Source organism: Mauremys mutica, chromosome 18 (genome assembly GCF_020497125.1).
Source record: "Mauremys mutica isolate MM-2020 ecotype Southern chromosome 18, ASM2049712v1, whole genome shotgun sequence".
NCBI lineage: Eukaryota > Metazoa > Chordata > Testudines > Geoemydidae > Mauremys > Mauremys mutica.
Genome location: NC_059089.1, coordinates 11633900 through 11658795, shown reverse-complemented (window position 1 = coordinate 11658795; position 24896 = coordinate 11633900). Strand labels below are relative to the sequence as shown.

The 24896-nt window shown below is 50.6% G+C and overlaps 1 protein-coding gene across 2 annotated transcripts; it reads right to left on the bottom strand.

Moving 5' to 3' along the window:
- Positions 1 to 864: 864 nt before the first annotated feature.
- Positions 865 to 23820, bottom strand: SLC31A2 (solute carrier family 31 member 2). 2 transcript variants are annotated; one of them, XM_044993119.1, is made up of 5 exons: positions 23663 to 23820; positions 22472 to 22578; positions 7104 to 7170; positions 5613 to 5802; positions 865 to 1959 (listed from the first exon to the last, which is right to left on the bottom strand). In XM_044993119.1, exons 3-5 carry the CDS (start codon positions 7168 to 7170, stop codon positions 1791 to 1793), a joined length of 426 nt encoding a protein of 141 aa, XP_044849054.1. In that variant the 5' UTR covers positions 22472 to 22578; positions 23663 to 23820; the 3' UTR covers positions 865 to 1790. The 2 variants fall into 2 exon arrangements, with proteins under 2 accessions (XP_044849054.1, XP_044849053.1); XM_044993118.1 differs by lacking the exon at positions 22472 to 22578.
- Positions 23821 to 24896: the final 1076 nt, after the last annotated feature.

The following is a 24896-nucleotide window of genomic DNA, read 5'->3' as shown; positions in this document are numbered from 1 at the left end:
CCACATCTCCTGAGTCTCCGTCCCGTGGCTTAAGTAGACCATCGCTCCTTCACTGTTAGTGAAAATGGTGAGCTCTGGGACATTCCACGTGATGGTGGGAGCCTAGGACTTGATTGTAATGAGGGTAACTGGCCAGGGTGACCTCGCTGGCAGTGCTATCTGGCTGGCTAAGGTCAGTGAATGGCTGCTTACCATGGTGTGTGTTCAGCTGGGGTATCACTTAGCACACTGTACTGGGATTCGACAGACTTAGGTTCTAGTCCTGACTCAGCTACCAGCCTGCTGGTCAGCCATCCCTGCTCTGTGCCTCAGTTTGTCTATCTGTAGAATGGGAACAGTGCTACTGACCTCCTTGGTACAGCCCTTTAAGATCTATTGAGAAAAAAGTGGTATTTAAGGGCTAGGTGGTATTGTTTTCTTGTTCATAGAGTCTCCCCGTCAGCATATAGTCCCCGCACTGGAAGGACGAGGCTGGTGAATTAAGGACTCAAGTTTCTAACTGTTAAACCTTCAACAGAATAATTTATTTTTTTGTGCATGTGCAACTCTGGGCTGTGCAGGCCCGAGATGGCTTGTGCCTGATGTGCAGAGAGCTGAGCCATTGTCAAAAAATCCCTTTCAGCGTTTTCAAAATGAATGACTTTTCTTTTAGAAATTAATTTATACTAAAAATGTTGAAATCTTTGCTCGACTGCCTCCCTTGCAGCTTTCAGAGCAGTCCCTTGCCACTGGGGAACAGCTGGCCATTGGGGAGCCTAATTTTTGATCAGCACCATCTATTTACACTTTATCTTTCAGCCTTATGAGAGGCCAGCTGCTTCTCCCAGCCCTGGTACCACAATCAGGTGCACACACACACACAAGTAGTCAAGCAATTAGCTTTATTAAAACTGGCCCTTCTCTTGGCATGAAGTACAGCAGGATCCTGGGAGACACACCAGCCCCTGGTGCATCCTGGTTTCCAAAGCAACCGAGCCATTGCACACGCAAGACGGTTAAACCAACTGCCTGACTCCCTTATGCTCCAGCCGCAGGAGGGCGGTCAAGCCCTGTCCACCCGGAGGGTGCTGAGACAGGGAGCTGACATACGGCTTTGCTCTGTTGGCGCGTCCCCTTCGGGTCAGAGACCAGCATGAGCCCATTGAGGGTTAGCTTCCTCCTGCCCCCAAGCAGCAGGGCGAGGGGAACAGAGCTGTTAGGGGGGCCAGCCAGGAACATGAACCACCCGTGAGGGAGGGTAAAATAACCCCAATCTATCCCCTGGCATTCCCATCCCTCCAGCACCCACTGACGGACGTAGCCTGTAACACGTCCGCCTGCTCTGTCAGTCCCCAGGCGAGGGTGGCAGTGCCCACGGCCCAAGCCCCCTTGCTCCTCCAGTCAGCAGGGAAAGGCTCCTGGGCTTCCTGAAGGAGAACTGAGGGTGGGTTCAAACTCATTGGAGGCGGCAGCTGTAAGGCTGAGCTGCTCATCAGCCCGGTTCGCACCATGTGGCCCAGTTTAGTGCCTTGCGGGGCCGTGCCCTGCTGGGCCAGGATGGGTCCAACAGTGAGCTTACAAATGGATAACTGTATAGCAGTGGAGACCACGCTAGGTTTAAAAGGAAGAAACTCAATCCCCGCAGGGTGGGGGGATGGGGGGAGTCCCCCATTGCCTGGGGATTATCTCCCGCCAGCTCCTGGCCAAGCCTTGCACAAGCATTTTCTCTAGTGGAGCCTCCTTAGTCCTCCTCCCATTGCAGCCGTCGCCCTCTTCTGCTCTGCAGCGCCCTGGCGTGCAGCAGGCCACCGCTATCTCGCGGTGAACACCGGGTAAGCCAGGTAGTAACCCAGGGCGGCACCCACGATCACTCCCAGGAAGATCCAAGTGTTGTAGGACATCACCACCAGCATCACCAGGTAACCGATCACCACCTGGGCCACGTGGAGCAGGCTCTGGCTGATGTGGTAAAGAAACCACCTTTCCGGAAAAGAAAAGCAGAGTTAACTATGGCGTGAACAAGCCTTGCTAGTTAACATCATGCCCCCAGACTTCCAAGTGTGTCTGACGTGCTCCAGGAGGGGGTGGTACCGGCCAAAGAGGTGTGAGAGCTCATGGCTAGGAGCCCTGGTAGCGCATTGGGGGTAGAACATTAAGTGGGGTTAAGTCCGGTGCCAAGTTTGCTGAGAGCGCCGTGCTGACTGCAGTTCGTGTAATCTACCAGCACCCAAGCTACCCAGCTCGTGCCGCTGCAGCATGACCTAGACCCGGCGTGATCACGCAGGGTTCCAGGCAGGCGTGTACGCACCACACTGACGTGCCTGCCACTGCAGCGTCACGACTCCCTCCCGTACCTGAGCTGGCATGATTCACGCTGGCTCGGGTACGTCTACACAGGCCGTCGTCGCTGTGCTGAGCCGCTGAGGCGTTCTGATCGGCTATTAATGAGCTGTATCGCGGTAGCCCCACTCCTGGATCGGGACCCCATTGTGCTAGGTGCAGTACAAACACAGACCCAAACAGCTTACAGCGTAAGACAAGAGGCGACAGGTGGATCCAGACAGACGGGGAAGCACAAGGAAACTGGGACAATCTTCAGCAGCATGATAGGCAGTGATCTCAGCACGCTGCCAAAGCTGTGTGGGCACCAAAATAACACCGCTCTGCAGCCCCTCCCGGCCCCCATCCTCTACACTAGCTTGCGTCCTCCTCTCCTGCTGGTTCGTATATGAAACTTTGCACCACATGGAACAGGACACGCAAGGCAGGGCAGCATGCTCTTCAAAGTGACGCACGTTCCCCTTGCATTGTTTGTTCCCTGCCTTTCGTGCCTGGTTGGCTTCCTGTTCCTTTGCACAATCAGGGGGCGGCCTTAAGCTCTGAACTAAGCGTTGCCTCTTCTGCATTTTGGTTTCTGCACATATGGGCTAAAACCTGCCTTTGATTTCTTAACCCTTTCCATGCATGGATCACTTAGGCGCACGGAGCTTTTAGCCCCCAGGGTTCTAACATGGTGGAATTCTCTACCTTGTCACCTGCTATGGTTACCACATCATCCCAGTGTGAGCCAAAGATGCTCTTTTTAGTTAGTTGCACTTCATGTTTTAAGTCCGGTGCCGTGAAAAGCTCTTTCCAGCTGCAGGAAAATAGTAAAACCGGCCTTAACTGAACATAGAAAGTGGATGCTTAACGGACATGGCCTTCTAATGAAGGAGGGTCAGAACACTAGTCAGTACGTGTATTTTTGGGGCCATCTCTTTGTAGGCAACCTCCCATCTTCTTCCTTTGAATGGGTTTTCTGTGTCAAAGGCCCAAGTTCCACTATCCCACCACTGCCAAAGCAGAAAGTGACCATAACAGATCCCCATTCCCTGCTGCAGTGGAGACGCTGAGGGGGGGAAGCCCTTAGCATTCCCATTATGTCCAGTGATTCGTTCCCAGCCTCAGTGGGGTCAATCCTGCACCTGCGAATGAGACTCCATCTGAGATTAAGTCTTTCATGCTAGTTACTCCCGATCACATGGGAACCGCTGATGAGGGCTCCTGAAAAGACTGGGAGGGCAGCCGTTCAGCGTATTTCCTCAGACTGTTTGCCAGAGGAACCCTGCTAGAGAAATGTGGCTGGCCAGAAAATAACAACGTAATTGGGATGGCTTAGCTCACGATACAGGTAGTGCCTGAGGGAAGATGAGATCGAGTGGGATTAATTGGTTCCATTTTAACGGCTACAGTTGTGATGGTTTACAGGGTACAGAAAGCCTGCAGCACCTGCCACCATTTGAACCCAGAAAAAACAGTACGTCCAGTTAACAAACCTGCAAACAACTTGTATAAAAATCAGAGCTGGTCAGAACTCAGAATTCCTGTCCCATGGCAAATTCCAAACGTTTGGGGGGAAAATTGTTCCGAATTGGAACAAAAATTTTAAATTTCCCCCTGGCCTGGGAATTCCAAAACTTCACTGAGGAAAAATCAAAATGACCATTTGTTCTCACTCGATCGGCTCGACGTGTTTATATTCCAATTTTATAATTTAAACACGCCGATGCAACCAAGATGAAAAGAAACGGTTCGATAATTTTCCATTGAATCAGAATTTTCCAATGGAAAGCTGTTCCTCTGGGACAATTCCAAACAGCGCTAATACGTACACAGCCTGAACTCCTCCGGCTGCAGCCCTGCTGGCTGGGGCAGTGCCAGCTCCCTGGGTATCGACAGTTTCCCTGTCACAGAGCCCTTTCCCACCCCTAGCCAGTGTCGCTGCCCGCCGGCAACCCTCCCAGTGGGCCTGGGGGCAGTGGTCCCTCTTGACTTTGAAGATGAGGGAGCAGCTGGGCACCCCTTGAAGTCAATGGGCAGAGCAAGAGAACACCTGTGGTATGGGGGGAGCTGAGACCTGAGTTAGGTGCAGGAGGGAGGGGGCAGCAGAGAAGGATGGAGGTGGGGGAGAAGGAGCTGAGGCAGTACGGTGCGGACATGGGGGCAGGAGCACTTAGTGGAGGAGGCGCGGTTGGGCCGTAGCCACCTACTGAGAGGGGTTTGGGGATTCTAGGATCCTCATCTCCGCTGACCTGTGTCTCACTGACCGGGAGCAGAGCTCTGGGGAAGGAGGAGGAGCAGTGCCAGCAACTTCACCCCCTGCCTGGCCTTAGGAGGCAAGGTGCCGGAGACGCCAGAGATGGGGTCGGAGCTGCAAACCCTGCTGGAGCAATCTAGCTGCTCCCTGTCTGAGGGGCCAGGCTGTCCCCAGGCGGTGGGGGGAATGGGGACCGCAGTCAGTGGGGTGAGGATTGCCTGTAGAGGGCTCTGAACACCCGCAGAGTGTTGAATTGACAGTGGCTGGAACCTCTCCTTCCTCAGCTTTGTGGCCACCCCTGACCCAGCGTATCTGGCAGGCATCCTCCTCTCCCTGGGTATTGCACTGTTCATCTTCACCTCGCCCCCCCGGCCATAGGCGCCGACTCCCAGCGCTTCCCGCCCGGCCACCGCCAAACAGCTGTTCGGCAGGGTTAGCAGGCTCCGGGGGAGGGGGGGGTGAACGGGAACGCGGCGCGCTCAGGGGAGAAGGCGGGGAAGAGGCGGGGCCAGGGCAGGGATTTGGGGAAGGGGTTGGAATATTGTCAGGGAGGGGGCGGAGTTGAGGCGGGGACTTTGGGGAAAGGGTGGGAAGAGGCAGGGCCTGGGGCAGAAGGGGGATCCAGCACCCCCGGGAAAGAGGAGAAGTCGGCGCCTAGGTCCCCTGCGCTCTTCAGATGCGAGCACTTGAGCGTGAGGAAGAAGGTTCCCGGGGAGCTACTGCCGGGTCTCTTACACCTTCCTCTGAAGCAGCTGGCACTGGCCACTGTCGGAGACAGGCCGCTGGTCTGAACAGACCCTGGGTCTAGCTTGGCAATTCTGATGGGCAAGGGTTGCCAATTTTGGTTGGACGTATTCCTGGGGGTTTCATCACATGCCATACTCTTTAATTAAAGAGTAATCTTGAATTCCTGGGGACTCCAGGACAATCCTGGAGGGTTGGCAACCCTGTGATGGGACCACACCGCAAATGGTGCTTAAAGCCCTTTGCTAGCGTCCCTTGGGCCTCCTTTGTGCAGCAGGGGATAGCGAAAGCCTCCGACGGGGAACTGGGTTACCTTTTTGAGGTGGTGTTTTGCTGACCCACGTTTGAGTTGATAGACCCTGTCTCCGGCTCCCTGAGCGACTCCTGACTGAGGGTGGTGGGGATGGCCAGTATCGTCTGGCGAAGGAGTTTGGTTTTGCTGATCTTGATGGCTTCGTACAACATCGCTAATAGCAGAACCACCAGCACCGAGAGCACCATCCCTGCAAGGCAAACACCATTCAGATTGGCCTGGAACCAGCAAGAGAGTCAGGAAGCACCATATAACTTGCCACGAAGCAGCAAGTGTTTCATGGGACTCTGAACAGTAAGTTTTAGAGGGAGGAGCCGGAAGTCCCTCCTTCTAAGGAAGTTTCCTGACCAAATACAGTAGCTGATCCTCAGCATCTGCCTTTCCCCCACCCTTATTCCGCTCTTCATCCCCACCCCATCAGGCTGCAAAGCTCCGCTCCAGTAGCAAAGGGGCAATGATGCTTGTAGTGACATCTGCCCCTACCCACCCCAACGGGTCTCCCCCATCTCTGCCGCTCTGCTCATCCCAGATGGGGCCAGAACCTCTTCCAAGTGAAGGACATGAGGTACAAAATTCTTCTTGAGCCCTCTGGCAGAACTGCCCACTTTCCATGTCATAATGTCACCCCCCTCCCTGCACCTTAGCATTGCTGGAGTGGCAGCAGGCCGGTGTCTGATTCACTGATCACTCCTCATGAGACTGTGCGAAGGCATCTTCCCCCAAGTCCCACCCCAGTCTGTGACCAAACCAATACTCTTCTCGTGCTATGGGAGATTTAGAGGCTGAGTTTAAACACTCTTAGTCTTCTGCTAGGCCTCTTTGCAGCTGAATCTCAGTTGGCATTGTTTTATGCATAAATGTAGTGCTTGTGTGCATGGTATAATGGATAAGGCGGGCATGTGATAAATAACTGCTCTGCATCCTCATTTGTCTCCTCCCTCGCTATCCCAGTCTTGGCCCACTCTGGAGCAGAGATGGCCAGCTGTTGTAATTTGTGCCTGTCAAATGTGTCAATCCCTACTGAGCGATAGCGTGGAGGATCTTTCAGTGGTTTGTGATGTAGTAGTGACGGTTTGGGGTATTCGGTGAATTCCACACGGAGAAATCAGGGCTATTACAGGGGACAGGAGGGGACCTCCGGAGATCAGGAGTGGGGCTGGGGGCAGGCAGTGGGTTTGTGTAGAATGCTGGAGAACACATTCTCTGTTGGAGTTTTTCTCTGCATGCAAGTTCCTGTTCTCCCGGGCCTTGACTTGGTGTCTGTCACTACAGCGAAAACAGTGAGTAAGCTGAATAGCGGCCCTTATTCCCTCCTCTACTTATCACTTACTCGGCACAGATTACGGCCTCTGCTAGAGTAAACATGAACGAACTACATAGCTGATAACCACCCATAATCAGCTGCTCTCTGTGGCTGTCCACAGCACAAATTACTTGGGTCAAATTTCTATCGCTCAGGGGGTGGGAATAATCCACAGATTCTGCTCTTACCTGCAGGGGTGCGGACATTCCAGAAGTCAAACAAAAGTACCACCTTGTCGGAGAAGTAGAAATACATCTGGAGGAGAAGCAAAGCAAAGGCAAAAGTTAGGAGCTGGATTGGGGTGGAATGTAGAAACAGCAGCCTCATCTCTTACCAGCCGGTGCCAGATTTCCAGCTGTAGAGAGAGACCCATGATTGTTAATTACAGCCTCTCATAGATGGCTCCCCAGCGCCTTTTATAAATGACAATAAAAACCTTTCTGCAAGTGAGGTTAGCATTGATAAAAGTTGCCAGGTTGAGCGGCCAGAGAGTCTCTGCGTAGCGACAGAATGGGAGGAGCACGGCCAATACACAGAGTGAGTAAAGGCAGTGAGTAAAGTTCCGGCACTATTTTGGGAGATCTCACTGAATTAAGTTTAAATAGCTTTGGAGCCCATTGCATTACAAATGCAAAGTGGATGTGTTATTATGGGATTGGCCGTAACTTCTCTACGGGGGCAGACGTGGCCAATGTAAACCCTGCTGGGAAGCGTTATGAGCTTCAAAGGACTACTTTACACATTGGGCCAGACACGGAGGCACTGTCAGGTTGAACGAAGCAGATTTCCTAGGAAATATCTGGAGGGAGGGGAATGCAGATGCCCGACTCCAGACCCAAGCTTTTGAACTGCTGTCGGGTGGATTACCTCCTCCCGGTCTCTGCAGATCAAAGATAAAGAAGGGACTCACCCGCTAAGTCTACACTATGAGCTAGGGGTGTGAGTCCCCTGCTCACGTACACATGCTCACGCTCGCTCTCATCAAGCAAGCAGGAGTATGAATAACAGTGTAACCTCAGCGGGCAGCGTGGGTAGTGGCAGTGGAGGCACAGCTGAGCAGTGCCGAGTACATACCCAACAGTTTCAGGCGGGGTTCGTGTTCTCAGCAAAAGCTGTTACGAATTTTTGACCACAGAAAACCCGCCTGGTGGAGTCTGAAGAACTCCAGAGACCACGTTGGAGTTGGAGGGGAAGTGGGGCTCGCTGGTAAGCTTATTAGCAGGCGTGTAAGTTCTTTTATCGTTTTAATGTGTTTTCTCTGTAATGCTTTCACCTGAAGAATAACTGTGCTTGCTTGCACAGGGCAGTGTGGTAACGTATAGCTGTGGCCAAGTACGCTGTTTATAGCCACTGAGGAGAAAGCAAAGCAGGCCTGCTTAGGCAGTCTGACTTGCTGGGGAACTCACAGCGAACGCAGGGAGCTATGCAGCCTGGTCAGGAGGGCGCGAGATGCAGGTCTCTGACCGAGAGGTGAGGGCTGGGACCTGGGAGCCTAAGAGTGGGTGCCCTTGCTGGACCACAGAGGGGGAACACGGGTGCAGTTTCCCTGGACTGTGACAGAAGGGGCCACTGTTAAGGCTCTGTCTAGATATTAGGTACTTACATGACCCCCATTATCATGGCATCTGAGCGCCTCCCAGTCTTTATCCCGGTGAAGTGCCGTTATCCCCATTTTACAGATGGGGAACAGAGACTAAGTGACATGTCCAAGGTCACACAGGAAGTTGGTAGGAGAACAGGGAATTGAGTCTAGGTCTCCCAAGTCTGACCACTGGGCCATCCTTCCCCTTCAGACAGGAGGTACTGCTCACCTCCACAGCATGTCCAGCCCTTGGCCTGGCAGCGGGGATACCCACAAGCGTGTAGCTCGTGATGCAGATGCCGCCTGTCCATTATGAATTGGGCTGAGACCAGCAACTCAAGTCGTAGGCCTCCAAGGTGCGTGTTAAAGAGTGGGACGTGATTTGTTTGACAGCCTTTCCATCCAGCTCTGCGCACGTTCTCGCTATCCAGGCTAGCTACTGTGTGCTCCTCATGGTGGTAGCTAGGGTCCAGCACAGGCCAGGAGCTGCTGCGGTGTGTATGTCGCATTTCATCTGTTGGAACGTGCTGTCCCTCCCGGCCCAGGGTGTTCTGGATGTTTTTCACCCAGCTGTTAATTGTTTTTCATATTCTCCCCCTTTCCTCCAGTTACCCAGGGGTGCCTGGGCATGGAGTGTTGTGGAGAGGTACACCCAGCTCCTCCTGCATCACTGCCATTGTGCGTCTTGGTCTGGAGCCGGCTTAGGCTCCTAAATCAGCCTGAGCCCTAGTGAGTGCACAGGGCCGGTATCTAGGAGCCAGATGTGCTCCTGTGGAAACAGGGAGGAGCAATCTGAATTGCCCCATCTGCAGCTGCACTGGAAGGGAGGAACTCCCTGCTGCAGGAGGGCAGCAGCCGTACTGCCCATGCCCACTCCCAGGGATGCCACCCAAAGCTGCCCTCCCTTACATTCTGCTGAAGGTCTACAGGATCCTTCCTGGGAGATCTCTTGAATGAGCCTGTCTCATTGATGGCCTGGCCCTGCCCTCGTGACCAGGTCCACGGCTATGGGGCTTGTAATTGGCTTCTGCTGTCTTATATCCACTTTCAAGGTAGATTTTCTGCAGCCTGGTGGGGGCCGGTGCAAGAGGTTTGATTTGAAATAAATAAAAGGCTGAGTGGCCGGCCTAGGGGCTGAAATCCTCCTCTTCTGCCCCATAAGCAGTTAGGTACAGAATTCCCCACATGCCACCCTGCAGCGCAGCCCAACTCTGGGCTGGAGAGGCCACCTCTGGAGGTGATGGTGGTTCTTGGCTTCTTTCTGAGACTGCCAACAGAGGGTGTCATGGGTGATGGGTCGTATGCGATGGCTACTTATCTGATCTGTTCCCACCACTTCCTTCTCCACAGCTTTCAGCCAGCCAGCAAATGATAATGAGTGTTGTTGCTTGGAGCCAAGTCAGCGAATGGCTCTGGTTTCCCATTTCCTCACCCCTGAGCCATCCAGTCCCCCCCCCCCCCGTCTCCTGCTCCTTCCAGCCCCTCACCCTTCCCTTTCCCCACCTCTTTATCTCATGGCAGGCCCCTCTGATTGGCAAAGTCTCTTCCAGTTGATCACATAGTGGAGAGGGTTCCATTAACAACAAAAAACGACCTCCGAGGACTGAGCCACCAGTAACTCCAGCGAGCTCATGCTCTGCCTTCGTTTCTCCAAAGCCTCCTTGGGCACAGAAGTATCAGAGATCATTGATTTACGTCTGTAAACCTCTTGGAACTGCATGACCTCGGGAAACCTCTTGGCAGATCCCTGGTGTACTGGATCTTCACTTCAAAGGACAAATTCAGTTTGCTCCACTTCTGTTTGTTTGCGCTCCACCCTCTGAGAGGGGAAGCCGCCTTGCATAAAGACCGACCCCAGGCAGAACAGAATCAGGTGGGGGGAAAGGATTGATGGTTTGGGGACGAGGAGCACTCACAGCTCCCACTGAAATCAGTGGCTCTCAAACACTTCCAAAAATCAGCCCCAAGGTGCTTGGTATGTTAGAGGTAGTGAGTGTGATGGATGATGTATTCTTGCACTTATATAGCTGTTTGCAAGCATGAATAAAGTCTCAGAGGATTGTTTGGAGGGGAGGGAGCAGGTAGGGGCCGCATTTTATAAGTAAACTGAGGCACAGAGAGGATAAGGAACCTGACTATGGTTACACAGCGAATCAAGAATAGAACCCAGGAGTCCTGGCTCCTACCTAGTTCTTACAACAGGGGTGGGCAAACTTTTTGGCCCGAGGGTCACATCTGGGAATAGAAATTGTATGGTGGGCCATGAATGTGGGGCTGGAGATGAGGAGTTTGGGGTGCAGGAGGGTGCTCCGGGCTGGGCGGGAGGGGGATCAGGGCTGGAGCAGGGGGTTGGGGTGTAGGGGAAGGCTCAGGGTGCAGGCTCTTGGCAGCGCTTACCTCAAGGGGTTCCCGGAAGCAGCGGCATGTCCCTTCTCCGGCTCCTATGCGGAGGCGCAGCCAGGCGGCTCTACACGCTGCCTGTCCACAGGCACCTTCCCCACAGCTCCCATTGGCCATGGTTCCTGGCTAATGAGAGCTGCAGTGGTGGCATGTAGAACGGAGCCCCTGGCTGTCCCTACATGTAGGAGCTGGACTGGGGCCATGCCACTGCATCCGGGACCTGCGTGGAGTGGCCCCCGACCCCGCTCCCCGACTGGAGTGCCAGAGCAGGGCAAGCCCCAGACCCCACTCCCCAGCGGGAGCTCGAGGGCTGGATTAAAATGGCTGGTGGGCTGAATCCAGCCCATGGGCCATAGTTTGCCCACCCCTTCTTACAAAGATAGTATCATTATCCCCATTTTAGAGATGGGAAAACTGAGGCACTGAATAGCGACACGACTTGCCCGCATGATTTGACTTGTTTCTCTCACTTTTAACGCAGCCTCAATCAGCATGTAGAGCGTGATCCTGAACTGAGCCCTTGCTCATGACGACTGCAGCACACTCAGCAAGGGGCCCGTGGTTTAGCCAGACAAAAAGGAGCAACCTTGAGTTTTACCTTGGAGAGGCAGAGCTAATGGCAGGCAGTGAGAAGGGTGCCATGTGTCTCAGGCAGCTGGCCAGCCCATGCCGATTACAGGCAATCAGCTCAGCTGCTCAGCCACTGAGAGTCAAGGCAGTTTCATGTCCCGGTGGAGCAGAGTGGTGTCAATGCCTGTGTAGTGACCTGCCTTTGGGATTGTGAAGTGCTCTAAGCCAGGGCTTCTCAAAGCCGGCCCGCTGCTTGTTCAGGGACAGCCCCTGGCGGGCCGGGCCGGTTTGTTTACCTGCCGCATCTGCAGGTTCGGCCGATTGCAGCCCCGCCGCTCCAGGCCAATGGGGGCTGCGGGAAGCAGCGCAGGCCAAGGGATGTGCTGGCCGCCCTTCCTGCAGCCCCATTGGCCTGGGATTGCGAACCGCAGCCAGCGGGAGCCGCGATCGGCTGAACCTGCGGACGCGGCAGGTAAACAAACCGGCCCGGCCCGCCAGGGGCTTTCCCGGAACAGGCAGCGGGCCGGCTTTGAGAAGCCCTGCTCTAAGCTGTGTTTCCCTTTGCACTGGGAGTTTAGGAGAGATTCTCCAGTGAGGTGCTTGTCTCTGTGGGAGGGCCATGGTGACTTACCAGTAGGGCTGGGGAAAATCCACTAGACTAGGAGTTATGCCAGATCCCTCCAAAAGCAGCATTAGGCAGGTAATGCCGCATTCACCGTGGGAATGGAGCGGAGTGGGACCAGGGGTTAGGCACCAGGAAGTGTTGGGAAATGGGGGTCTGTTTCTATGTAAATCCATCATTTTGTGAACTTCCTAGTACTAGAACAGGGGCTTTCCCCGATTATGCATTAAGGTGTGTGGATTTCAATAATACCTGTCCCCTCTCGCCCACACGCACAGACTTAGACTATGAGAAAAGGGTTTTTTTTCCCAATAGAACTGGCTCAGTCAAGCTAGTTTAAGTTGATGGAAAAAACCCACTTAGCATCGATGAATGCTTGGCTTGAATTTAGCAGGCTGCAGCAGGACTAAACCCTGCTCAAAAAAAGCACCTTTCTTCCTAATCTAGACAGCTCCTCAGGTGCAGCAGAGTGAGGCGGTGGCCTGACTTCCAACCCAGTATGTGCTGGGAGCTCCTGAGCGAGGACTTTGGAAGGCCCTGAAAGGGGAACATGCTGCAGGCCATTCAGATGCCGCCTGAGGCCGTTAGCCCTGTAGCCTTGTGGTTAGAGCACAGCCCTGCGAGGCCAAAGACTTGGACTTTTCTCCTACCTGCCGCTTTCCCTCTCTGTGTGACCTTGGGCAAATCACTTCGTCCAAGCCAGAAAGTCACTTCCTCTGAACACGGAGCCCTTTTCTCCAGCCACGCACGAGACTTTCCTCCTAAGAAGGGAAGGCTTCAGACAGCACAGGAACCACTCCGGTAAGATCTCTCTCTTCTGCCTACAGATAAACGCATGGCTGCTGGGTGTTCCTGCATCCTACTCAGACCTGATCGTCTATGGGCAATGCTACCAATTTCTAACCCAAGGTTCTCTTTCTGGACCCAGCCAGTCTCATCTGATTGCCCATTTTTTACAAAACCGATGCTGCTTCCTGCAGTAAACGGCTTTCATCATGTTGCAAGTGCACCATGATTAAGGTTGATGGGCACGTATCTCACATGGTGCACTGAACCTCCTACGTATATGTTGCCATAATTGCTTGGATTCTTGTTCCTTTGGCTTTGTCTTTGCTGAAGGAAAAAGAAAAAGTTGTTCAACCAGATGCCCCTGAAGACAAGGGTCAGATTTTACTTTGACGTACCCAGTCAGGGTTAACCTCAGACCTCCTCCTCCCCCAGGGCTGACCTCCATTGGTTACGCCGAGGTTATAAAGCACTTAGGCCTGGTCTCCATTAGCATTTTACATTGAGATTCGCGTTTTTCGCTCTCTTTGCAGTGAAGGCCTAGCCTTTGCTTTGTTAATTACAAGCCACACACAACAGCAGCGTTTGTTAATGACATGAGCAGATGATGCATTTTGTACAATAATCTCCATTATGCAGCTGAAGGGACCTGCCTGAGCTAGAAATATTGCCTAATAGCTGTAGTATTCATCCAGTAAACAGGATCTAATTATATGCTTAGTCTGCACATTGTGAAGTGCATATTATCACCTGTAATTGGCTCATTCTTTTGAATTTTCATTGGCAGCAGATTTATAATAATAGTGTTTAAATGAGACTATATTAGGACTTGGCATCCTTAACCCATCAATCCCAAACACTTCACTATGCCGGTAGCGTTATTTTCCCCTTTCAGATGGGAAAATGTGAGCGCAGAAATATTCAGAGACTTGCCCAGGATTGTCTCAGCCGGGATTTGAACCCAGATCCCTGGACTTTTAGTCCTGTGCTCAGTCCAGTAATTACATTTAGCACCTTCAAATGCACAAATCCTGCTGGTGGTTACTGGGCCATCTGTTTTTGTCTGAAGGGCTATGGCTGTAATCCTAAACTGGAGATGAGATGCCATTTTGTCTTCTGGTTGGCTTTCTTCTTTCCATGTGTTGCAAGATGAGAAACTGGCTATCCCTAACTCAGGAGGAAATGCTACAAGCTGTAAGGACAGAGCTCTGCTCCCTGGGCCAAGTCTCCCTGGCATATTTTCTATGCAAGGATGCTGGGGGGTGGTTTCCCCCCAGCCCATGTTAGAGGGATGCCATAACCCTGAAAACCTACTGAAAACCCCTATGGGATGTTCCAGCTATCCCCAAATGCCAAGGTTTAGGAACACCCCTGCCAAGACCTCCCCCCCCACCCCAATACTCCTGAAACTGGGGCTTCTCTGGGTGTGGTACAGAGCTGGATATGCCTCCTGGGCTGTCCCCCTGCATTGGATGTATTTCTCAGGAGCACTTAGGCTACTTTATGGTTCCTTCATGGTGTCTGTGGTGTTGTGAAGAAGCCATGGAGCACCCAAGAACTGGGTTTCCCTTGTGTCCTGTCACTGTCTGAGTCAGCGGCAGGAAGACGGTTCCTTTGCTGAAACCGGCTACTCCTCAGCACCGCTGCTACTCCCACAGAGTCAGAAGGGGAGGATGAGTTTGGGGTGAAGGGGCAGGATCAGGAGCCATCCTACATCTCTGACTTCCTGTGTGACCGTGCGCAAGCTAGGGACCCTCTCTGTGAAATGGGGAGGGGCCTTCGCTAGTGGGCCCATAATGAGCGTCCAGCAACTGGAGATGATCTGGTATTAAAGTACTTAGTGCCACAACATGGAATCCTTGGAGTATCACTAAAGAGCTGTTGTTACGTGTCGTTGATTTGTATTGCAGGAGCACGCGAGCCCCAGTCATGGCCCGGGACCCTGTTGTGCGAGGTGCTGTATGTGGGTTCCAAAAATACCGTATGTCTGCCCAGGAGCTGGAAAAACCTGCCGGCAGAGTGCAGTATAAGGGAATGTCTACACTTAAATCACTAGAGCTCTGCCACTGCAGTGCCTGGTATAGACACTACCCAGGTGACAGGAGGGTTTCTCATGTCCACCTTCCTGAGTGGTGGTAGGGAGGTGAATGGCAGAATTCTTCCATTGACCTTGTACTGTCTACACCAGGGATTAGGTCAGTATAACTACATCTGGCCGGGGTTTGGATTTTCCGCGCCCCTGGGAGACGCAGGCCTAAGATACAAAGATGGGCTACAGATTCTTGCGACAAGGCAACACACGCTGCAGTTCTCCCTCCCCAGTCCATTCACACACCGGAGTTTTATGTCAGAAGATATGTCTACACAGAGCCGAGAGGTGTAATTCCCAGCCCGGGTCACCAGAGACATGCTCGCTCTCTAGCAGTGTGGCCGTGGTGACAGGGGTGACAGCTCAGGCTAGCCACCCGAGGACAATCCCGCCTGACCCTCTGGGGACTGACTCGTTGCGCTAGCCTGAGCCACCCCACTGTCTTTGCTGTCATAGCCACACTGCTGTTTTTAGGACTAGCTCAAGCACAACCAGTGCATGTCTGTGTATCCACACTGGGAATTACACATCCCCAGACAGAGCGCGCTCCATTTCACACAGGGCGAAGTGATCCTCAATGGCCGGCCAGGAGCCAGATGCCAGCAGATGATCTGCACACTACAGCAGAACTTCAGAATTACGAACACCTCGGGCATGGAGGTTGTTCGTAACTCGGAACAAAATGCTAGGGTTGTTCTTTCAAAAGTTTACAACTGAACACTGACTTAATACAGCTTTGAACCTTTATTATGCAGAAGAAAAATGCTGCTTTTAACTATCTTAATTTAAACCAAACAAGCACAGAAACAGTTTCCTTAACTTGTCGAATCTTTTTTTAAACTTTCCCTTTATTTTTTTTTTTAGTAGTTTACGTTCAACACAGCACTGTACAAATTTGTGTTTATTTGGTTTTTTGGGGTCTCTGCGGCTGCCAGATTGGGCACTTCTGGTCCTAAACGAGGTGTGTGGTTGACGGGTCAGTTCGTAACTCTGGTGCTCCTAACGGTGAGGTTCTACTGTATGTCACTACACAGCCCCACAACGAGCTTTGTTGGATCCTTTCACAGCCAATCCAAGGCCTGCGCTACAGGTAAAACTGTCACTTGCTGTAGCTATGCAGATCTAACCCCCAGTTTAGACGCAGCTAGTTTGACAGAAGAACGCTGTCACAGTTCAGGGTAACTGCACCTGTATTCCCCCTCCAAGATCACCCACTCTAGGCTGCCGGCTCCTCAGCCATCACCTCTCTTGGGCTGTAATACCTTGGTCTAATTTCGGTTGTTGGGATTAGTGTGTGGCTGTGATATACAGGTCAGACTGGATGAGCTGGTGGTCCCTTCTGGCCTTGAACTCTGTGACTCTCTCCCTTCTTACTAGGGTTTTTCCAGGCAGCATAGTTCCCTGCGTGCATTGTGTTATTCCCCAGCAAGCGAGACTTCCTACACAGGCCTGTTCTGCTTTCTCCTCAGAGGCTATAAACAATGTAACTTCCCACAGTTATAAGTTACCGCACAACCCCTTTCTAAGCAAGCATGTTTGCTGTCAAGGTGAAAGCATTACAGAGAAAAAAATAAAAGAACCCTCATGCCTGGCAATAATCTTACCAGAGATCATCCCCCCACTCCCAGCTCCAACAAGGGCCCTGGCAGGTAAAGAGTTCTTCAGAAAAGACCCTTGCTGGGGGTTGTAGTTACAAGTTCATAACAGCTGTTAGCTCAGGACAAGCAACCCCATGAATCTGTGAGGACCTCCCATATGCAGCTCAAGGCTTTGACCTTCAGATTCTGGGAACAGATAATCAACAGACAATGGGTTTCTGCTTAGGGCGTAGCTTCAAACGGTTGGGGCTGGAGGTAGGAATTTGCATTCACCTCTTCCCAAGGAAACCCACTCAATTTCATTTGTCCCAAAGGTTCCTCGGGGTTGGGCACATTGTTTAAAATAAGCAAAGAATCCTGTGGCACCTTATAGACTAGCAGACGTTTTGCAGCATGAGCTTTCGTGGGTGAATACCCACTTCATCAGATGCAAGTAGTGGAAATTTCCAGGGGCAGGTATATATATGCAAGCAAGAAGCAGGCTAGAGATAACGAGGTTAGATCAATCAGGGAGGATGAGGCCCTGTTCTAGCAGTTGAGGTGTGAAAACCAAGGGAGGAGAAACTGGTTCTGTAATTGGCAAGCCATTCACAGTCTTTGTTTAGTCCTGAGCTGATGGTGTCAAATTTGCAGATGAACTGGAGCTCAGCAGTTTCTCTTTGAAGTCTGGTCCTGAAGTTTTTTTGCTGTAGGATGGCCACCTACTTAACTTAAAATAAGTTATTGGATGCTCATAAGACTTGCCAGGATTTACACTGGCCACATGCTACCCCTCCCGGCCTGAGAAGTTACATGCAAGTCCACAATGGTACATATACCGTGCACTGGTAATGCAAGGAACTCCAAAGAGACTTACATTTAATTCAATAAGGCTTTTCAAGGATACTGCAGGAAATTGCCATATCTGTCATAAATGCTTCTGTTGACCTAGCTACCATCATTCAGGGAGATATTACAGCGATGGCAAAGCCCCTTCTGTAGTAGGAGTCTGCTTCTGCACTACGGGGTTATGCCTCTATAGCACCCCTAGTGTAGACATGGCTCAGGTGTCACCATGCGGAAAGCTAAATCAGTGGGTCTCAAACTTTTTTACTGGCGACCCCTTTCATATCACAAGCCTCTGAGTGTGACCCCCTCCCCTTATAAATTAAAAACACTTTTTAAAATATTTAACACCATCATAAATGCTGGAGGCAAGCGGGATTTGGGGTGGAGGTTGACAGCTCGCAACCCCCCATGTAATGACCTCGCGACCCCTGAGGGGTCCCCACCCCCAGTTTGAGAACCCCTGAGCTAAATGATGCAAGACTCTTCCAAGAGAGGAAGTTAACCCTTTACGTGCATCAGTGCAGGTAGATAACGGTGACACTAACACAGCTCAAGTGCTCCCACTACCACAAGGAGCATTGACCATGCAGGGCCCCAAAGTGAGCACCGCAGACATATAAAACCCACGGTCCTTGGCCCCATGATCTTACTGTGTAAAATCAGACATGACCCAACAAGCAGTCATCGGGGTGGATCCAGCACATAGACCGGGTATTTGACACCCGGCATTATGTCAAGGAAGTTGCTTCGTTAGTTGGATTGTAGAAGCCATAACTACGCGGTTAGACAAGGGCTTCTCTACACACACAGATTTCACCCAGGTAGCTTAAGTCAGTTAACGGTTTTAGACCGGTGCAAACCCCTGCATGGGCACACTTGTGTCTGTTTAAAACTTGATGCATTGCAGTAGCTTGAACCTAGGAATTTACATGTGCAAGCTAAACCATTATAAGCCAGGTTTAGATCTTTTTAAGAGTCTCCATGCGCACGTTTGCACGTAGTTAAACCTGTGCAACTTGGCGTGTCTTCACTGCAGTGTTAACTTGAGGTATCTACACGCAAGTTACTCCTCTCAGGTTGGCTGAGCTCAAATGAGCGGCCGCGTCGCAAAACAATACTCGGCTGCTGCATCTACACTAGTACTCTACTTCCTCGTGTTCTTTGTGCTAGCAGTCAGCTGAGCCCAGCTTTCCAGGCGATCTGTAGCAGAACTGGCCAGTCCTTTCTGGGCCTGTGGTGGGGAATTATGGGGAAGCGTTGGAGGACTGTCCAGAGGCAGTTGGGTGGAGACCGCACTACAGAGTGGTCATGTTAGCAGCTGATAAGTTGTGCTGACTTGAGCCTTAGCCAGCCTGTCAGGGGGTATAGGCTAATTTGAATTAAAAGTTTGTGTGTGTGGACAGGAAGGACTCAAATTAGGGGCAACATCTGAACAGTAAATCAGATTAAATTTGTAATGAAGACAAACCTGTAGTGCGTAGACCGGGCCTTTGGTAAAGTTGCACCTGTGTCGCTAAATCAACTTATTTACACCAGGCTAATGCAGACACACGTCAATCGGTTTAAACCTCACTAATTTAAGCTAAACTGTTTGAAGCAAGATCTAACCCAGTTGAAACGGTTTAAAAAGAAGTCATCTCAGTTCCACAGGTCACGTTTTCTACTCTAGGCCAGACCGAGGGGCTGCACCCGAGATTCCAAAGCTGCCCTGTGCCAACAGGTTGACTCACCTCTGAAGGTTCCAGACAGCAGGGTTAGGGTGCCTGACGTTCCCAGCCCTCACACCCACACAAGGGTGTGCCACTCGCTGCTATGGACGTCAGTTCTGTTTACAAGCCATCTCCTTAGTTGTAACCAAAACCCTGAGCCAAATCACATGGCAAAAAAGGAACTAGAGAGACAGATTTTCCTGTGTTGCAATTCTCTTAGGGAAAATGCACATGTGACATTGGAGGGGGGGTTAAGCTTTTAAACAATAATACTTTGCAGTTACATGGCACCTGTCACCTGAGGATCCTAACGAACTTAAGAATGATTAATTAAGATATTAATATTGCTATTTAAATACAAAATGTTCATGTGGCTGTCAGGTTGTTACACAGGATTTGGAGCAAATTGTGTTTAGCTCATTAGTCCTATTTCAAAGCAGTGAGGGAGTGTGTCCCAGTGGATAGGGCATTTGACTGGGAGTCAGGAGACCTGGGTCCTAACCTTGGTTTAAACACTGATCACCAGAGTGATCTTGGACAAATTATGTCATTGCTCTGTGCCTCGGTTTCCCCATCTGTAAAATGGGACTGGCTATACTGTCCTTTTTTGTTGTTGTTTTTTTGAAGCACTGTGAGATGTATGGATGAAAAACGCTATAGAAGAGCAAGTACAATTGTTAAAACTTATTCTAACATAATGTAATGGGAGGAGAGGTATTGGGCTAGATCGATAACCTGCTATCCCAGATTTCAGCTACATGGAGGTAATCCTAAAGCCCCAAAGCCTCACTAGTTACAGGGCGTGAGTCACTGAGCAATGCTAGCCCAGCTCCTCAAAGATATTTAGGTGCCTAACTCCCATTAGACTATGGTAGGTGAGCATCTCATTTCACAAGAGAGAAGCCTGAGACCAGAACTCTGGATCCAAATACCTACTGACGTTTGGGGAAGTTCAGTCTTGATTTTGAATCTGAATTTAGGGGGCTTGCGTTCATTTCTGCTTTTTAAATAGCTGTAGCTGATCACAACTGTGTATTAGCTCGACTCTTAGGTGAGTCTATGAATTAAATTATCTGACAGTCGAATCACTCCTTAAGAAGCTAATACATCTGATGAGCCAATTAACAAAAATTAAATTTTAATTCACTGAATTTTTTTAACAATAACATTGAATTGTAGCATTCAGAACAGCCCTCCAAGCAGCAGCCATTAAATATACCAGTGAAATATCCACTGTGTGTATGTGTGATGACTGCTTATCTAATTTGCATGCATGTACTAGAAGCTTGACTCCTTTTTGTTACCCTGCACCTGTGGGTTAAACAAATAGCTGGTGACTACACAACGGATTTGAGAGATTGCGGTTTGGAGTATTACTGTGTTTGCTGTTGCACCCTGTGGAGTAACTCAGCCCAGGCCTGGTCTGCACTTAGATCGATCTAGCTCTGTCACTCAGGGCTGTGAAAAATGACCTATCCCCCAGTGTAGATGCAGCTGGAGCAACAGAAGAATTCTTTCCTTGATGTAGCTACCCCGGTCAGGAGGTGGATTAACTACATCCATGGGGAAAAAAACCTTTTCCCTCATTGTAGGAAACATCTATGCTTCGCTGGAGTAAATAGGATGAAATTCAATAAGGACAAATGCACAGGACTCCACTTAGGAAGGAACAATCAGTTGCACCCATGCAAAATGGGAAATGACTGTGTAGGAAGGAGCACTAATAAAGGTAATAGGTAATAATTGGAGATATACCAATCTCCTAGAACTGGAAGGGACCTTAAAAGGTCATTGAGTCCAGCCCCCTGCCTTCACTAGCAGGACCAATTTTTGCCCCAGATCCCTAAGTGGCCCCCTCAAGGGCTGAACTCACAACCCTGGGTTTAGCAGGCCAATGCTCAAACCACTGCCGAAAAGGATCTGGTGGTCATAGTGGATCACATGCTAAATATGAGTCAACGGTGTAACACTGCTGCAAAAAATGCAGACATCATTCTGGGATGTATTAGCAGGAGCGCTGTAAGCAAGACACGAGAAGTGATTCTTCCACTCTACTCCGCACTGATTAGGCTTCAACTGGAGCATTGTGTCCAGTTCTGGGTGCCACATTTCAGGAAAGATGTGGACAAATTGGAGAAAGTCCAGAGAAGAGCAACAAAAATGATTAAAGGTCTAGAAAACATGAGCTATGAGGGAAGATTGAAAAAAGTGGGTTTGTTTAGTGTGGAAAAGAGAAGACAGAGAGGGGACATGATAACAGTTTTCAAGTTCATAAAAGACTGTAACAAGGAAGAGGGAGAAAATTTGTTCTTCTTAACCTCTGAGGATAGGACAAGAAGCAACGGGCTTAAATTGCAGCAAGGGAGGTTTCGGTTGGACATTAGGTAAAACTTCCTAACTGTCAGGGTGGTGAAGCACTAGAATAAATTGCCTAGGGAGGTTGTGGAATCTCCATCATTGGGGATTTTTAAGAGCAGGTTGGACAAACACCTGTCAGGGATGGTCTAGATAATACTGAGTCCTGCCGTGAGTGCAGGGGACCTCTTGAGATCCCTTCCAGTCCCAGGATTCTATAGTGACACAGCCGCAGCTGTACTGCTGTAGCACCTGTAGTGTAGACGTCGCCCTAGGCACATGAGGCCTGATCCAAACCCCACTGGTGTTACTGAGAGTCTTTACATTGACTTCAACGGACTCTGGATCTGGGCAGGAGTCAGGCTGTCATTACAGTGCTCACCAGCGTGTAGTAATAATTGAGAAGAAGAAATTCTATAAACTGGAGTGACTCAGAAAGGCAGCATTTTCCTATGGGAAGCAGCAGAAACCTCATCATAAGACTCATTCCTAAATAGATTAGCCACTCGGTGGACTGCAAGGAACAATCCTGAACGGGTAAGATGACCTTAGCTTAGGTCCTTATCTCCAACTTCAGTGATTCTGTCACTGTTTCCTTACCCCGAAAGGAGATGATTTGCTAAAATGCTGTCTGGTGTACACCAGCGGTGCTTTACTGGTATAGGGCAACCAGGATACTGTCTTGGACACAGATGTACTAGCAAAGCTGGGCTTTGTATCAGTACAGTAAAATTTTCTACCTATAAGGATAGTTAAGCACTGGCACAGACTTCCAAGGAAGGTTGGAGGTCACTGGAGATTTTTGAGAACAGGTTAGACAAACAGCTATCAGGAATGGTCTAGGTAGACCTGGTCCCGCCTGGGTTCAGCGGGCTGGACTAGATGATCTCTTGAGGTCCCTTCCAGCCCTACAGTTCTACGATTCTGTTACACTAAAACTACCCTGTGTGAGCAAAACCATCTACGCCAGTAAGGGCACAGCTGTCAGTATAGTTGGGGGGGCGGTATCCGGCTTACCTACGTTGGTTAGGGATCACACGTCTTTGCACCCCTGACTGGCATAGCTGCGTTGGCTGAACTCTCTAGGGCAGACCTGCCCTAAGCCAACCTATGAAAAAAAGCAGCTGTGGTGGAGCAGGGAGGAGGAGGAGAGAGAAATCCACAAATGGTTAATGGAAAAAGTTTTTACTGGAAAAAATTACGTTGAGGAAATCAACGTGATCTTTGGGAAAATGGCCAAATAGCAACTTATCTCAAACTAAAAAAGTTGACCCTCCCCCTTTATCTAGGCCACTGGTTCGCAAACGGTGGCTGCTTCATGTCTTTATGTCAAGGGGTACTTTGGGGGTACAATCAACCCTGGGTAAATCTGCCGAGCACCCCACCTGAAAGGGCAGCAGAAGCACAGTGGCGGACAGAAGCAAACTGATGTGGAGAGGATAGAGCAGTGGGGAGTTGCAAGCACCAGTGCTAAAGGCTGCATGCTCATAAAGTCATAGACTCAAGCAGAGATAATAAACCGCACTGATACAAAACCGGGCTGGTGGGGGGTAGAAGTTACCAAGTACCCCACCCTTTGCACCAATCCTATCTCTGTAGCACTCTCCTAATGTAATTACTTCTTGTAACCAAGCGCTAGAGCGGCTGCAGAGGAAGGGGTAGGATTGAGAAGATGGTTTTGACCTTAAAGTAGCCCTCCTCCCCACAATGAAAATATGTTCAGTTGGGCTGAGATGTGCCATTTCTCCAATCAGAAAGCTTAGCCACCAGGTGGGGGCGGAGGGGAACCATTCCTTCCAGTACTGAAGCGGTTACACTGCCTCGTGCAGTCCCTAATTAAGTTACTGTGTCACCATCATGCTTCCCTGCCCCCGAATAAATGGGCAGAGTGCAGCAGAGCAAAACATAAACCTTTCCACTGGCAATCACTTAAAATCAGATTGTTAATTAAATACCACCAATTAGGATGACCAGATGTCCCGGTTTTATAGGGACAGTCCCGATTCTGGGGGCTTTTTCTTATATAGGCACCTATTATCCCCCACCCTGTCCCTATTTTTTACACTGACTATCTGGTCACCCTACCACCAATGTATCGCTTGTAGTCGAAGGAAAGCACGGCTTGTATGTATCATCTGACTCCAACCTGTAGTTTACAGTCCCGGCAGATTTCTAACCCCATCAGCCAGCAAATCTGAAATTCCTTACTTGCATCGTCTCGGCTTCTTTCTTTCTCCTTTGCAGTGCAACACAACCGGAAAGGAAGGGAGTTTGTAAAGTGATCCCGAAGTATGATAGCTGCGCCTCTGAAACTCAATACTTCGCGGTGCGGTGTATGTTTCAATATAGGTCACTTGCAAGCAAGATAAAATCACAGGGCTGGCGCAGAATTGTGGGAGTTGTAGTGCATCATAGGGGGAAAGGACTCATGGGAGATTTTTGTATGGGGAGGAGAAACCCTTTTCTCAGCCCTTTCTGCGTTATAGCAGCAGTGTAAAATTATTTTAATTACAGATCTAATTAATGTGAACAGACTTTGTTCGAATCCCCCTCGGAGCTATTGCAACTTACTGATGACATCTTTTTCTTTTTGAAGAGGGAAACTAATACCTAGCGGTTATACTGTTCATCTATTGAGTGCACAGCACTTTACAAAGGAGCCCACGATCCCTATCCCCATTTTACAGATGGCAAAACTGACAAGTCAGAGGAGGGCAGGGTAACCCGCTTGGCGCTAGCATGTGGGACTGTGGGATTTTAGGAGATGTCGTTCTCTCTTTGGGACCCCCACCCCTCCAAAAAGCCTTTTGCCTGATCTCCTGTGGCTGAATCTTGCACTGCAAAGAGCAGGAGCAGTTTCCAACGGAGGACGAGCACTGTTGTTTAGAGACCCCCCTTCCTAGACCTTGAAGTGATGCAATCAAAGTGTACAGAGGCGACGCAGGAAATGTAGGTGCTGGCTTGTAATAACATGCCAGGGGTGGTCAAAATTACTGACCCACCCAGCTGCATATGACGATCTTCAGAAGTTTAAGAGCAGGGCTCACATGTCGGGACTTGGGCCTTGAGCTCCGCAGGGTGTGCTGGCTGCGGGGGGCGGGGGGGAGGGTTCAGCCCTGTGGGGTGGGGTTTGGGTGGGCTTTAGCCAGGGCCGCCCCGGGAGGGGGCAAGTGGGGCAATTTGCCCCAGGCCCCCATGAGAATATACTATTCTATACTATTGCAACTTTTTTTTTATGGACAAGGCCCCCAAAATTGCTTTGCCCCAAGCCCCCTGAATCCTCTGGGTGGCCCTGGCTTTCACCCCACAGGGCATCCCTGCAAGCCCTGAGTCCTGGCAGGTGCCTCCCAAGAGGCTGAAGGTATGGGCCCCTATCCCTGCTGGGCAGAAGCCCCTAGCCCGCCTCCAGTCTAGTAGGTGGTGAAGTGGGGGTGGGGGCACC

Bases quoted from the DNA above. Each gene is read 5' to 3' on its own strand.
- SLC31A2 (XM_044993118.1), bottom strand. The intron at 5,803-7,103 runs GTAAGAGCAGAA...TTTGCCTTGCAG, and splicing joins GAATGTCCGCACCCCTGCAG to GGATGGTGCTCTCGGTGCTG. The intron at 1,960-5,612 runs GTAACCCAGTTC...TTTTCCGGAAAG, and splicing joins CAAAACACCACCTCAAAAAG to GTGGTTTCTTTACCACATCA.